The sequence below is a fragment of the Myripristis murdjan genome, chromosome 18 (assembly GCF_902150065.1).
Source record: "Myripristis murdjan chromosome 18, fMyrMur1.1, whole genome shotgun sequence".
NCBI lineage: Eukaryota > Metazoa > Chordata > Actinopteri > Holocentriformes > Holocentridae > Myripristis > Myripristis murdjan.
The window spans coordinates 1,907,729-1,924,217 of NC_043997.1; the positions used below are offsets into that span (position 1 = coordinate 1,907,729).

At 45.8% G+C, this 16,489-nt stretch overlaps 1 protein-coding gene across 2 annotated transcripts in view; it reads right to left on the minus strand.

Annotated features, from left to right (window-relative positions):
• Window positions 1–239: 239 nt before the first annotated feature.
• The window catches only part of nfxl1 (nuclear transcription factor, X-box binding-like 1), a 38,101-nt gene continuing 21,851 nt past the window's right edge, over window positions 240–16,489 (minus strand). For both annotated transcript variants that reach the window (XM_030076343.1, XM_030076344.1), the window contains exons 20-25: window positions 9,830–9,984; window positions 9,485–9,554; window positions 4,325–4,429; window positions 4,130–4,216; window positions 2,651–2,704; window positions 240–2,334 (exon numbers count right to left, since the gene is read on the minus strand). In XM_030076343.1, the coding sequence (XP_029932203.1) occupies window positions 2,146–2,334; window positions 2,651–2,704; window positions 4,130–4,216; window positions 4,325–4,429; window positions 9,485–9,554; window positions 9,830–9,984 (660 nt within the window). In that variant the 3' untranslated portion in view covers window positions 240–2,145. The remainder of the gene's footprint in view (window positions 2,335–2,650; window positions 2,705–4,129; window positions 4,217–4,324; window positions 4,430–9,484; window positions 9,555–9,829; window positions 9,985–16,489) is intronic.

Genomic DNA, 16,489 nt, shown 5'->3' on the forward strand with positions numbered 1-16,489 from the left:
GTCATTTCTTCTTTCAGTAATTTTCAGGTCATTTTATTGTGACCTCTCACCAATTTCTTTCATATTTTTGGGTCATTTCTTGTTTAGTGAACCTGCTCACCTTTTAAAGTGAAAATCCCTTCAGTTTTCAAACAGCCAGTGAACAAAATGAGAGGAACAAACTGTTTCTGTGATTTTATTCTTTCCTCCAAACTAAAAAGTGACAGCAAAATGAAGACAGTGAAGCTCATGAGCACAGGTCAGTCTTACAGTTTATTTCTCTCCATTACTTGAAAAACAAAGACAGAAAAAAAAATAATAAACATCAATCAGTTACATTTCATCACCTAAATAAAATCTTTGTCTCTTCAGAACAAAAGCATTTACCAATATCTTCAACATCTTTTTAGATTTAGCCGAGACGTCAGCTACCGTAATGAACTGATCCAGGAGCAGAAACAATCCGGTTGGTTTTAAAGACATAAACAGAAAAACGATGAAAAGTGACGCATCGAAGAATCAAACCGGAGACATCGAAAATCGTTTTGGACGAAAATCGCTAAGGCGTATTCTTTAGGTTGGTTTTCTTCCAGGAGGAAAAAATAAAAAATCTACAACCAGGATTTTTTTTTTTTTGCCGTTTTATGTTCTTGCAAACCAAAGATGACGGGACTTTGCTTCTGCTGGACGTTCGGGGGTTCGAGTCCCGCGTCCAAGCTGTAAAAAAAACTTAACCGTTCAACCCACAGCAAACCTTACAAAGTCACACACACACACACTGCATCAGAGGGATTTTAAAGTATTTTTATGTTTGTTTTAAATGGTCGACTTTTGACTTTCACAGAATATTTGTTGAGTTGATACCAAATCTCCGTATGAAAAGTTATTTTTGCAGGTAAGAAAAAAGACAGAGACACTGGGACTGATGGACTGATGGCTACAGCCCGTTAGCAAACGTTTCCTAACGTGAACCGTGACCTTCTCGTAACCTGAACCTGCTGAAGGCTGAGGCTCAACGTTGATATGAGACGTGTTCTTGGCTCAGAAACATTTAAACATTTCAGCGTTTTTTTTTTTTTTAAATCTGCAGAAACACAAAACGGCAACATTTTATTTTGGCGTCACGTTCGATCAAACCGCATCAAGGTCAAACATCAGGAGGTCAAAGGTCACGGCAGAGCCTTTGGAGATGAAGTTCATATCGCGGGGAGTTTTTGTTCGTAACACAAATCATCCTGCTTCACAGCAGGTTCATCTGTCAACATCAACAAACAAACAAACAAATAAACAACAAACAGGTCAAATCAGCGTGGCCGCCTTCAGTCCCTCCTGTCAGACTCACAGAGGCTGAGGCCACGCCCACACTGATGTTCTGAAAATGAAAGTCACTTAATGAAAACGTCCATCTTTGCTCGACACACACACACACACAAACATCGGTGTCGTGGAGGTGAGCGCGTGCAGGGAAGCAGGAGCCAATCAGCTTCCAGATGCCTCAACAACGATCCCAAAGCTGACAGGAACAGGAAGCGGGACGTCCCAACGAGGCCGAACGTCTCACATGAACCCGAGCTGCTGAACGGGAGGTTTCCAAAAGTCGACAGACGGCCGACACGAAAAGAAAAAGTTTTGAGAAAATAAAATTTGTGTGGACGCAGCCTGAGTGGAGAACAGAGAGCAGAGCTGTCCCACTAAAAGAAACAGAGAAACACCACAAAACAAAACAACAACAAAACAGAATGAAGCGTCACCGTCTGACAGCAGAAGCTAAACAGAACTGAATCAAACAGAGCAGAACGCCATGAAAGACACGTAAGGTCATCAAAGATCATAAAAACAGAACAGAACAGAACAGAATGAATTAAAGAAGGAGGTATTTCCATCTTTTTTTTTTTTTTTTTTTTTGGCAATTGTATGTTGATCTGTTGTCTAAAGACACAAACAGCTGGGGCTCGTTTTTCTGGTGGCATCAGGCACCGTCTTTAACATCATTTAACAACAACCAGGCTGACAGAACAGAGAGAAACCAGATTCAGTCAGGACAGATCAGATCAGGGACAGAACACAACGAACAGAACCAGAAGATACAGACAGGCACCTCTGTTCTCTCTCTCTGTGTGTGTGTGTGTGTGTGTGTGTGTGTGTGTGTGTGTGTGTGTGTGTCAGTCAAGGCCCAGGGCCCAGCAGGAAGTAGGCGGCGGCAGCTAGCCCCGCCCCCGCCCCTGCTAGCAGGAGGAACATCAGGCCCCGTCTCCAGCCCCGCCCCTGGCCTTGCTCGCCCCCCTGCTCCTCCCTCCTCCCTCGCTTCTTGTTCCTGCGGCCCCGCTGGCGCTTCTCGAACGCCTCCAGCTCCTCCTAATGGAGAGAGAGAGAGAGAGGCACTCGTTATTGATCCATCGTCACTTCATTAACTGGATTATGAGGCATTAACTGGCTGATCAGGGTTCCCACTCTGAGGGAAATCACTCTCCAGGATTTTTAGAAGAACACATTCAGAAAGCAGGCACCATGTGAGCTTTGGAGAACATTTCAATATGTCATTTAAACCAAACTTTTTTTTAATCAGTTTTTTTAATTTTCCAGGTGTTTTCAATGGCTGGAAAACTAGTCAATACATTTCCAGGTTTTCCAGGATGCCTTGTTGTTCAATTTGTTTGTTGCTCAGACTCACCTGCAGTTTCCTCTGCTCCTCCTCCTGAGCTGCTTTTTGCTCCGCCTCCTTCAGCTGCAACACACACACATACACACACACACACAAACACAGATGACTCACCACATGCTGGTAGTGCCACAGAAATCGCTATATATGCAGACGACACCACCTCATATCACACTATGATGAGTTCAGGCTCTCTAACTCTGCCCCAACAAACTCCAACATCCATAACAAACATTTTTTCCCCTGTAAGTTCAGCTCATCAGCGACCGAGCACAAAACAAACTAACCTCAAAGAGGAGAGATGCTTTGTACTGGACAAAATCAAATGTCACAATATTTTTGACTGAATACCTCAATATCAATATTGTGAAAACACCTAGCAACCACCTCACCATCCACGTACAATACTACAGTAAACACCTAGTAACCACCTAACATCCACCTACAACACCACAGTAAACACCTAGCAACCACCTTACCAACCACCTACAACACCATAGTAAACACCTAGCAACCACCTTTCCAACAACCTACAACACCATAGTAAACACCTAGCAACCACCTCACCAACCACCTACAACACCAAAGTAAACACTTAGCAACCACCTCACCAACCAACTACAACACCATAATAAACACCTAGCAACCACCTCACCAACCACCTACAACACCAAAGTAAACACTTAGCAACCACCTCACCAACCAACTACAACACCATAATAAACACCTAGCAACCACCTTACCAACCACCTACAACACCATAGTAAACACCTAGCAACCACCTACAACACCACAGTAAACACCTAGCAACCACCTCACCATCCACCTACAACACCATAGTAAACACCTAGCAACCACCTTACCAACCACCTACAACACCAAAGTAAACACCTAGCAACCACCTTACCAACCACCTACAACACCAAAGTAAACACCTAGCAACCACCTTACCAACCACCTACAACACCATAGTAATCACCTAGCAACCACCTTACCAACCACCTACAACACCATAGTAAACACCTAGCAACCACCTTAACAACCACCTACAACACCACAGTAAACACCTAGCAACCACCTCACCATCCACCTACAACACCATAACAAACACCTAGCAACCACCCACAACGTGATAGAAACCACAGAGCAACACCCTAACAACGACTTTAGCACCCACCTAGAACACCACAGTAAACCCTTAGCAACCAGCCTAACCCCATAGCAACAACAAAGTGAAACCTTAGCAACCACTCAGGCATCTACCTAGAAAACCATAGCAAACACCTAAAAACACCCTAGCAACCACCATAGCATCCATCTATAACACCATAGAAAAGATTTAGCAACCAGCCGGAACACCATAGCAACCACCTACACCTGGTAATTAAATACTAGCAATAATAACTTTTTATAAATATCATAAGAATACTACTATAAGCAGCAGAGTGTGTGTGTGTGTGTGTGCATGTGCGTGTGTGTGTGTGTGTGTACCTGACTGGCTTTCCTCTGCTGGTCTCTGCAGGCGTCGTCACACTCAACCACACACTGCTGCTCCCGGGATCGAGAGCACGGGAACTCCTGCGTGCACACACACACACACACACACACACACACAGGGTACATATATGATGAATGTCAAGACAGAGAAGTGTGTGTATGTGTGTGTGTGTGTGTGCGTGTGTGTACCTTCTTGATCCTCTTGCAGGGACACCTGACCTTCACCCTCTGCTGACATTTCTCCTCACACACTCCTGGATGACACAACTCCTTACAGCGATGACCGCAGCTCAGCTACACACACACACACACACACACACACACACACACAGAAAACACATTTCCATCACATTGCGGTTGTTTATGTGGTTCTCTCATTGAGCCAGAAAGGATTTTCAGTTAAACAGAAAACGGATGGGGACATATGAGAGAGCGCGCACACACACACACACACACACACACACACACACACACACAGATTAAAGGCATGATATCTAGTTTCTGCAGAGCTGCCAAAGGAAACATGACCCAGGCCGTGATGTTGGAAAAACCTGCAGCGTCTCTCTCAATGTTCCTGGATGTCTGAAGGTTAAAGGGACAGTTCACCCAAAGTGTTAAAAATACGGATTTTCCTCTCTCCCCAGATCTTCTCTCTGTGTACTTCGACCAGAAAAATACTGGAACTATTTCCTGCCAAACAACACCAGCAAACTGTATCCATCCGCTCCCAATGAGGCGGATGGATACAGTCTGAGGGTGTTCTTTGGCAGGGAATCTGATTATGTCAGGTATCTGGATCACTGATTTTAGAGAGAGCTGCTGAGGTTTTAATCCCATTGAAGTTTTGAGAGTTTGAGCCACGCTTTTTTTTGTATTTTTGGTGCAGCGTCCCTTTAAACTCATCACTCGGCATCTTAAAAAAGTCAATAATTCACATTTTCCCCGTCTCCGAGGCTGGTCAATACCACTGACTCATTGATTACTCTGCCAGCTGCTCAGGTTTCTGGCCTCGGATCCGTTTTGGACCCAAAAGTGCAAACCTGCTGCCTGACGCCGGGCGGGGCCGCCACAGTTTGTCACCGCGGCCAAAACCCAGAGCCCCGCCCGGCCCGGAGCCTGCACCGACCCCCGGCCCGGACCTCTGCTGCAGTTTTCCCCCAAAACCCTGAACCCGACTGAGCCGCCAGCAGACCAGCAGCACGAGACAAACAAACTTCCTGGACGCCTCCCCGCCCCGACTCGCTCTTTTTCCCCGAGATCAGAGATTTGGAGAGGAGCTCGAATCCAGACGTTTTACAGCCGACACAGAAAACATCTCTGAAAAAGCAACGCAGCTCTTCTGTCTAATCAGGAAACTGTGGGTTCACTGCTGACAGACGTTCAAACTGTTTCAACCTTTCAGATGTGGACGTGGTGCCACCACCCAGGCTCTGAGAATTAAAAATAGACCAAATATCCAGAATTATAAACATACACACAATCAAATTACTATAGAGTATACTATACTTTATAGTCGGCCCAGCCCCCCGGCCGAAAATTTTGAATATATGGAATTGAAATGCATCAATCTGGCACACTCTTTGAGACAAATCAAGAAGCTAGTATAACAATTTCAGAGTGTTTAACAAACTGCATTTTGATAAAAGGCAGTTGACTGGCAAACAACGATATTGATTAACTGATTTATTTGGGCATTAGATTAGTGATGGCTTACCTGAAATCAGAACAAAACTCTACCATTAGCTAGCTAAACTTCTCTGTCGGAGGACTTCTCTGTGGAAGGACGTTCTGTCAGTCGGCGAACGCTATGATGCTTAGAAATGTATCTAGCCAACTCTGCTGCACGCCTCACACCTCAAACATCAAGGGAGTCCAACTGCACGGGGGGGGGCTGGGTGCTTGTGTGTGAAAAGCGAAGCGAACAGCAAGTGGAACGAAGGAGAGATGGGAAGGCGGCCAGCGCACGGCATGGCAGCATAAAAACGAACACAATAATTACACAAATCCGTCTCTGATTAACGTTAGGGGATTTAGGGCCCTATCTTGTGCCACCCGCTATCCGCTGCCACGACCCGCTACCCGCAAATTGCGGATTTAGGAACCTCCGCTATCCCTAAACGGTATCTTGCGCCACCCGCTACCCGCTATCCGTTATGCCGACTGCATCATTTGTGCCTGGAGGTGCGTCGTGGGCGTGTTTCATGCGCTATCCCTAAAGTTGCTATCTTGCGCACACACTTTAGGGATAGCGGATAGCGGGTGGTCAGGACCACCCGCTATCCGCTATCCCTAAAGTTTGGGCTGTTACGAGAGCGCACCCAGGCGGCTTCAATGCGCGCCCCGACGGAGCCTCACCACGCACACGGTCGGACTGATACCGGGACGCCGCCGGAATGGACTGAGTATATTACTCATATAGACTGTTTAGAGGAAAGACTGTTTTAATTGGACACGTACGCCAGCACGTTTTATTGTTTTATCATAAGCCAGCAGCTGTGCTATATTTTTATTTTTAATATTTTATTTGCCCAATCTACCTTGTCAATAAATTAGTTTACACATAGTTCCACCTCTGCCTCTTGTGTGTGTGTGGTGTGGCCCGGGGATTTTACTCAATCAGTACAACCTTGTGACACGTCCACTTGGACACATGTGGCTCCACCTCCCGAATTAACTCGCCTATAATATAATATATAATATGTATATAAAGCCAACTTGCTTTAGCCTCAGTAGAAGCCCTGAGAAAATCTACCTCCCTCTCTCCATCGCGGGTTTAGGATTTAGGATTTAGGATAGCGCATCCTGCCCTTAAAGGCAATGGCACCTGGCACACTGATTGGTGTAATTGGCATAACGCCCACAACACACCTATTCATAATATAGCGGGTAGCGGAGGTGTTTTGCGGATAGCGGGAGGTGCACAAGATAGCAACTTTTACGGGGGAACGCCTCTTCCTAAATCCTAAATCCGCAAATAGCGGGTTTAGGGAGTCTGGCGCAAGATAGGGCCCTTAGTCACTTGGGGGGAGTTAGGTTATTAAGTCACTTGGGGGTAGTTTGGAAAGTCGCTATGTTGTCATTGTATCACTGGTATTTGCGAGCGCTTGTGTTTTTCGTGCTAGGCAATTCATACATTCCCCCTCCGCCTAGCCTACAGCGGATGTGTCGCGGCTGAAAGCCATCCTCTCAGCATAGGTGGTGTAGGTTCATTATGTCCTAAGTAGATTACCATAACGTTTTCTTTTTACGGACAATTTTAGAAAAACAAATGTTTTACCTTCTTGACAGTTTCGGCGTGAATCTTCCGCCTTCATCAGAAGTAACACCAGCTGATAAGGCACGTCACCATCTAACATTCTGGTGACGCTTCTGATGAAGGCGGAAGATTCACGCCGAAACTGTCAAGAAGGTAAAACATTTGTTTTTCTAAAATTGTCCGTAAAAAGAAAACGTTACGGCATCCTCTCAGCGTTCAAGCAGAAACTATTCGCTGCAGTGATTGGTTAATTCCGTTGTCAGTATTTCATGACGTACGGCCCAGTGCCCGCCTAACTCCCTCCGGACAATCCAAGCTAGCATCAACAACAGATTCCTAAAGGAGCCGCAGATTGAATATGTCGATGTGCGGTTTTTTTCCCACTTTCCTCGTTCATTTGATCTAGGCGGTCGGTGAAAACGTCTAGGGGATCTGCCAGGGACCGCCAGGGAATCCAGGGAAAACCCAGGGAAAACCCTGGATTCTGTGATTATTTATGAGTGTGTCGTGATTTACAAAAACACAATATTTTGGATTCCTGTGTTTGGATGTGAAGCTGCTCTGTGGGCTATGAGGAAACCCCGTCGAAGGATCACCGTCGGCTACAGGTGCTTCATTTGGACGAGCCGGCTTGGCACTTCTTGTGTGTGTGGGGCGGAGCCAAACAGCTAGAAAAGAGGGGGGCGGTGCTCAACCTCCAAACCTGACCGGCCAGCAGGGGGCGCAACAGTGAATTTTTAGATGCTGCCTTGCGCTTCAAAGAATTTCCAGCTGTGCACCGCCGCCGCCGCCCACCTGGGAGGTGCAGGTGAGTTTACCAAACGCTCCTCTCCTCATGACGGCGGCGTGTTTCTGACATCATCAACGTCAAAATGTATCAATGTTCATTTATTTCAGCATCAACAAGACGACTGGAGACACTCTACCAGTCTGATGGATCTGTGTGTGTGTGTGTGTGTGTGTGTGTGTGTGTGTGTGTGTGTGTGTGTGTGTGTGTGTGTGTAAACATTCCAGCGCTTCAATGAACGCTACTGTGGCATGTTTGTTATTCTAGCTCTGTGTGAGTGTGTGTGTGTGTGTGTGTGTGTGCTGAAGCTTTTAGAAGCTCAAGTTACAACTGCAGACTATGAAAACAGTCTTCTTACACACACACACACACACACACACACACACGCACAAAACATACATCTAGGTATGTGTTATACAAAGTGTGTATACAGCATGTTTGTGCACGTGTGTGTGTGTGTGTGTGTGTGTGTGTGTGTGTGTGTGTCAGTGCCAGTAAGTGTGACAGAATGAAAAAGCTAAATCATTCCCAGGTGAAGGCTGAGCACACCAGGAGGCTGTGTGTGTGTGTGTGTGTGTGTGTGTGTGTGTGTGTGTGTGTGTGTGTGTGTGTGTGTGTGTGTGTGTGTGTGTGTGTAGTCTGGCGCCACAGAGCTGAATTGATTACTAGAAGAGAGAGAGAGGGAGAGAGAGAGAAAAAGACAGAGAGAGAGAGCCTTCAATCGGCTGTGAAACATGACTCCTCTGACAGGACTGATGATTATTGATTATTGATGATTATTGATTATTGGCGTTAGAAAAAAAACAGGAAGGAAGTGATCAGAGCAGCAGGAGGGAGAGAAGGTCTGTGAGCTCCAGCACTATCACATTCTCCACATGGTGCGACACACACACACACACACACACACACACACACACTAATAGGAGGCAGGTGACTCCACTTCAATCCCTGATAAACAAAGCTCCCATGATGCACCGGGGTCTCACCAGGCCCAATTTTTACTTGTGACTTCATTTCAGCCGTGCCTTTTTTTTTTTTTTTAAACTACAACAGGAGTTAAAACCTGCAAATGTGAGTGTGTGTGAGTGTGTGAGTGTGTGTGTGTTAAAAATGTGCATCATTTTTGCGTTGTAAATGTAATTTCCTCTGAAAAAAAAAAAAAAAAAGCTGTTTGAAGCGGTGATGATGTGATTTTTGCTGCCGCCTGAACCAAACAAACATTTTCTTCTTTGATCTAGAAAATAAAAATAAATTTGTAGCTCAGGGTCAGGCTAGTGTGTGTGTGTGTGTGTGTGTGTCTGTGTACCTCTTTGGGACACTGGTTGTGGCAGGAACTGAGCTCCATCTTTGTGTGATCATCAGCTGATGTCAACTTCCTGCAGAGACACAAAACAAACGCACCTTTAATAACACTGATCATCACCAATAATCATCAATAATCATCAATAATCACATGATGATGATGATGAGGAAGAATTCATCAGCGTCTCATCAGAGAACATTTCTCCGTTTAGCGCTGTGATTAGCAGTGATACCCCTCGTCTCTGTTGCCGTGGAAACAGCAGCCTAATTTAGGAATTTCAATTAAGAAATCCCCCAGTGTAATTGAGTGTGTGTGTGTGTGTGCGCGCGCGTGTGTGTGTGTACTGACGTGCACTCCACATAGAGCATGCTGATCTTGCAGTGGCAGCGCTGGCGGATCATTTGCCCGCAGGCCGGGCAGTCGCCACGGTGACACGGGAGCGGGCAGGGGTGGGGGCAGCCGGGGGGGCGGGGCTTAGCGCAGCCCTCCTCACACACCTCACACTGCAGAGAGAGAGAGGGAGAAAGAGAGAGAGAATAAACAGCAGAAGAAGAAGAGCCGTGCGGCGAGCATGAGCACTGCGAGCCAACGCGGATAAAAAGAGAGAAACTCCGTCGACAGGAAGCCCCGCCCACACCGTTTGATGGACAGGAGCAGTGGCGTAATTTCCCTTTTTTCCCCCGTGGATTATTGATCAAAGGGCCCCTGTCAGATTGTTAGCCCACACCTCTGAACCCCTTTTACACCACAGAGGCTCCAGGGCTGGTTCAGAGCCGGTGCCTGACTCAGCACCGGTTCTTTGGTTTTCCACCGCCCAAGCACCGGCCAAACCGGTTCCAAACTGGTTCCAAACCGGTTCCAAACTGGTTCCAAACTGGTTCCAAACCGGTTCCAAACTGGTTCCAAATCGGTTCCAAACTGGTTCCAAATCGGTTCCAGGCGAGCACCAACTTGGAGCAGGGGCTGAACAGGAGGCAGAGAAAGAACCGATGACACGGCCCACTACATCATTGGTGGGCGGGGTTACAGACCCAAACGGGAGCAGAGAACGCTATAAACATAAACAATAATCCCCGAGAAGCCGTGGGTTACACTGATTTTACAACGTCATGGAACGCGGCTCAGCCAATCACATTTAAGGATGGGAAGCACCCGTTTTATAACTAAACATAGTCGTCATTCGTTCCTCTACTTATTTGTACTTTTTGTATATTGTTGTATATTGTATACAGGTTGTTCATTGTATATATATATACAATGAACTTCTATTTTATCTTTATTTTTATTTTATTTATTTATTTATTTATTTTAATTATTATCATTATTATTATTATTATTATCTTTATTTTTTATTTTTATTTTTTACTTGCACAGTGCTGGAGTTGTTGCAATTACATTTCACTGCTGCTGTACCTGTACATTCATGCATGTGACGAATAAATCTTGAATCTTGAATCTTGAATCTTGAATCCGACAGGTAGCCGGCAATAATTGCGTTTTTCGCCTCTGGATTGCAATGAAAGCTTGTACAGACACAAGCAGTATTTGCATCGCTAATAAATCCAGATCCTGCTCCACCCGGGGCCAGAAACTGTATAGGGAAAGCAGCGTTATATGGACACAAACTGTATCGGGAAAGCAGCGTTATATGCTTGACTGAGACGCGGCTCACGAACATCATCCCCGACTCACTGATCAGTTTCAGCGGCTTCAGGACAGGACGGGCGGACAGAGACAGAGACGCTGCAGCCACTGTGCTGTATGAGTGTGCAGTTTGATGTGTGTTGAAGTGATGAAGCTGCCGTGACAATGTAATTTCCTGCAACGGATTAATAAAGTATCATTCATTCATTCATTCATTCATGTTGGTTATTGTGATTCCGAGCGAGCGTCATCACGTTTTCCGCTGACGTCATGACGTGGCTCTGACGTGGCTCCACTTGGCTCTTGGTCGGTGGAAAAGCAAACCGGTTCTTTGTTGGAACCAGTTAAGCACCGGCTCTAGCACCAGCACCGAACCAGCACCAGGTTCTTTTTGGTGGCAAAGGGGGCAAGAGGTAGGTAAAAACCCGTTTGGGGAAAACGACACACACAAAGACGCACAGTGGAGAGGTGCAACTTTTTCAATTATTGCCCTACAAGAAAGAGCACTGCATTCATTTCAGGTTGTAATAATAATAATAATAATAATAATAATAATAATAAATAATAATAATAAAAAAGGTTGTGTGCACATGATCCATTTATAGACTAGCAGGACGATGTTCAGCAGCTTCATCCTGCATGGCTGGCAGCCTACTTATAGGAGCTTCATGTTAAATCTGTCAGTGACCGTCAGTCTGTTCTGATTTGATCTCACTTTACTGTCCTCCTCACTGGGGGTGTCACGACTTCGATTTTTACTCGAAATCGATCACAATTACATCATGGTCTCGAGCATCGAAATCAAAGAGAGGATCGACGATCCCCCCCGGTCGGTCACTAGATGGCAGGCATCCTCTGTGACTTTTGTTATTATTATTATTATTATTATTATTATTATTATCTTATTTGTTTTTGTTGTTTTCCACTTGACTGAGAACAAGATTGTTACTTTTATATTGTAAATAAATTATTTAAATTTGACCATTAGTGTCTATAATGTGATACATTACACAAGAATAATGAAAACTGCATCACTTATGAGACTATGTAGCCGACCTTTTGAAATAAAGAATTAATAATTTACAAAATTTAATGAATGAAACCATTGATCGTAGACTAGTCTCGTCTAAAAATGGCGTAGGCGTCTGTGCTTTAAGACGAAGAAAAAAAAAATCAAGGATCGAATCGAATCGAGGATTTGGAGAATCGTGACACCCCTACTCCTCACTAACGTTGGATTCAACTTTATTTTTGAAAAATGGATTTATTGGTTTGCTTTTTTTGGCTGCAACTGCTGCATCTTTTTGAATTCTTTATTTTTGTTTTAGTGCTCCTGATTTCTTCCCTGTTCTAGCAGTGTTAGATCGACGGTAGCCTGCAAGGTTTTGATACAGCGGTCGTGAATCATTTTTGACAGCGTCTGTTATTTAGGTAAGACAAAAAGGAAGTCACAAATATTAACGGTACATGGTGAAATTATTTATGGGCCCCCCAGGTCAGGCAAAGGGGCCCATGGGTCATAAAACCCAAATGACACTACAGGACAGGTGGTCTCTTAGAGGTGCAGAGCAGGAAACACGCGGCACCGTGCGCTTAGCAACAAAGGCGGAGACAAACGAGCAGCTGGAGTCGGTCCAGACCTCGGCTGAACCTCGGAGCTCTGAGCGATGAGCGTCACAGACGATCCCGAGGCCGACGCCACCTTGAACCGTCCTGACGCTCTGCCAGGAGCACAGAGGAGTGTGTGAGGAGTGTGTGAGGAGTGTGAGGAGTGATGGAGGATCCACAACTCAGCGCCCGCCTTACAGCTCCTTTCTGCTCCTTTACATCATCTTGCATTACCTCGTCTTGGATGTTCAGCAGTTAATCCACCAGAGGGCAGCGCAGAGTCCAAAATGTAACAAAAACAATCATGGCGACGGTGGAGGAAGTCGTAATAACGGAGCTGCTGCAAAGAGGCAGAAGAGGAGGCGGCGCTGTAGATGGTGGTCTATCTGTGCGGTCATTAAACACATCACCGCAGGAGGACGGCGGATTCTGTTCTCTTTCTTAATTTTAAACACGGTGTCTCAGGTGAGTTGCCATGACAACAAAAGCAGGTTAGGGGTTGAGGAGGAAGCCGGTTGGCCCAGGTGGATCTTCTGCTGGAGAAACCCTGTCACTGTCGCCGTGGGAAACCCTCACTCGCATTTCTGAATGGCGTTTCACATGTGAGCATGTGCAGGGAGAGAGAGCGGATAAGGGACTCTGACAGGATACACACACACACACACACACACACGTGCACACACACACACACACACACACACACTGTGCAACTTTCTCTTCTAGAGACTCGTTGAAGAACACGAAATAATTTGATGTCAACGTTTCCTCCAATAAAAAGTTTAGAAAAGGAAAAAAACACATCAGCTGCCGCCTGCGTCCACCCTCCGGAGTGGAAGGGCGGGGCTGTCACTGTCACCATGGTAACAGTCTGGATGAACGTCAAAGACACGATGGGACACAGTGCGATTATTGGGGGGCGCATGTATACTGTTTTATTTTTGTTTTGTTTTTTTGGAGTAATCACAGGAAGGTAACGCCGATTAGTCACAATCATCTGGTCTCTGGTCGCCATGGAAACATGCTAAGGGAGTACACCCCTCTCCTCCTCCTGTGTGTGATCAAACACACACTCAACGTGCAGCCAGGCACTACGGCGGCTCCACCAAATCACCTCCTAATGTGCTGCAGGGACAGGATCAGTGACCGTCAGGTTTCCTCAGAGGTTCAATAAAAACCTCCTGAGGGCGTCGGAGGGCGGGCGAGGCAGAGCTCCTCCACAGGTTTGGCAGAATTTGGATAATTTCTCTAAAAGCCTCCCTCTCTCTCCCTCTCTCTCTGTCTGTCTCAGCTGAAAAGCAAAGGAGAGCTTGATGAGGTGCCGAGCGAGCAGCTGCCCTCCGGCCGACGGGGAACAGGAGCACAGAGCCGACCAAAGAGGTGAGAGTTAAAACAAACGCACCCTCAGAAGGTTCACTGGTGGCCCTTAAATGCTCCTTTTCCACACCTGGTTCTAGAGCCGGTGCTTAACTGGTTCCAACAAAGAACTGGTTTGCTTTCCCATCGGCCAAGAGCCAAGCGGAGCCAAGTCAGAGCCACGTCATGACGTCAGCGGAAAACGTGATCACGTGGGTGTGCGAGACGCTCGCTCGGAATCACAACAACAAACATGGACGAGCCATCGTAGCGATGCAAATACTGCTCGTGTCTTTACAAGCCTACATTGCGATCCAGAGGCCAAAAACGTAATTATTGCCGCCTACCCGTCGTATTTGTGGTCAGAACGAATGACGACTACGTTCAGCTGTACGTTTATAGCGTTCGCTGTTCCCGTTTGGGTCTGTAGCCCCGCCCACCAATGACGTGGTGGGTCATCGGTTCTTTCTCTGGCCCCTGTTTAGCCCCTGCTCCAAGCTGGTGCTCGCCTGGAACCAGTTTGGAACCAGTTTGGAACCACTTTGGCCGGTGCTTGGGCGGTGGAAAAACAAAGAACTGGTGCTAAGTCAGGCACCGGCTCCAAACCAGCCCTGGAACCTCTCTGGTGGGAAAGGGGTATGAGTGACAGTTGTGGTTCCCGCCCAAACAGAGCCGGCACGCAGGGACCCACAAGTAAAACTCACTTCCATATCTGACAAAGCAAATATGATGACAGGCCACAATTTTATATTTTAAGACCCAAACTTTTTGTAATAACTTTCTAAGATTCACGCTTCTAAACAAAACCTGACTCTGCTCTGTTACTCATTTTTGTTATTTATTTTTTACTCATTTTATTATTTATTACCCAGGTTATTACTGCTGACAATGTGCAATATGTGGACTGTGATTCCTAACCTTTTACTCGTTTTATTCCCTCTGTTCTTTTTGATCCAGGTTTTTATGTGCACCCCCCTCCGCCGCCTGTCAGCTGCACATGTGCACTTCATCCCTGTCCGTTACACTTGTGTCTTGCACATGTGTGGTGCTGTATTCTGTTGTTGTGCAGCTGTATTTGGCACTTTGAGCCCACAACGAATTTCCTTCGGGACAATAAAGGGTTAGGGTTACGATTATATATCTAATTGTATCGGACTTGATTATTAGGTTTTGCATATTTTGCGGGGGGGAAATGGGAGTGGCCTATATTACGAAATTCAGCTCAATGTAAGGAACCTTTAAGGCAGGTAGGGTTTTAGAGTGTGTGATGTTCAAGGTGGAAGTTACAGACCAAGAAACTGCAAAACATGTTGACTTTTATTACAGCGCCACCTTCATGTGGACACTTTCCTACCTTGTGTGTGTGTTTTTTTTTTTTTTTGGCCTAGAAACACTTTTACATATTTTTATACATCGCTTTTTTTCACTTTACTGGAAAGCACTTTGAGCTGTATGATTGGGGCTGTATAATAAACTAGACTTTATAAAGTTTCTGAAGAAACTTTGAATGTGCTTGCCACCGTTGCCGACCGCCTAGACATGTGTAAACCGCCAGCCCTATGCTGTTTGAGGGCTGTGTAGTGTTGTCGCTCAGGGTTCAACTCCCCAGGTGGGGAGTTGAACCCTGGTCTCCTGCATGGCAGGCAGAGACACTATCCACTGAGCCACTGGGGCTTGTGTGGGCGGAGCCAGAAATGAGGCTCTATGAAGCACACAGCATGAGTGACAGTGCTGCTTCTGTGAAAAATCACCTAAAAGTAGTGGTCAAACTACTGCTTTGTTCTCAATGACAGTAAGTCCGAGCAGAAAATAAAAGGTATCGTGAGAAAGGCAAGGCTTTTTTCCTTTTATTTTCCAACTCCCAAAAATGCCCACCCTAGAGCGAGTTGAAAAAGTGTGTCCTTCTGCTTCTCTCCCGAGACTTTGCATTCCAGATATAATGGGAGTCTATGGGGGAGAGAGCTGGCACTCCTGCCTCGTTAAGTGTCACTGTGTAAAAAGTTGAAGCTACTTTGCTGTTATATTTACATTTTTCAAAGCACAACTATTTTTACTACAATTTTATCCCAAATTTATGCATGTGGAGTGAAAATTGTGGCCAGGAGAGCAAGTTAAAGACAAAAGTTTTAGGCGAATTTTAAGGGCTGCTCCACTCTAGCCCTCAGGAATGCCACTCTAGCTCACGCAATACACACTCATTCAAAAGTCAGAGGCGGCTCAAAAATAACTCCAAACTTAAACTGTGTTTTATGGCAAACTAAAGCAGACATGAAAAATTGAAGATGACACACATAAAGTTGAACATCTGCTGAGTCATTTAAGCTTTGAATGGAGTCTGTGGGCCAAAGAATGAGGGAGCTGTGAGACTTTGAAAATGCATGAGTGTCTGCCGATTTCCCATTA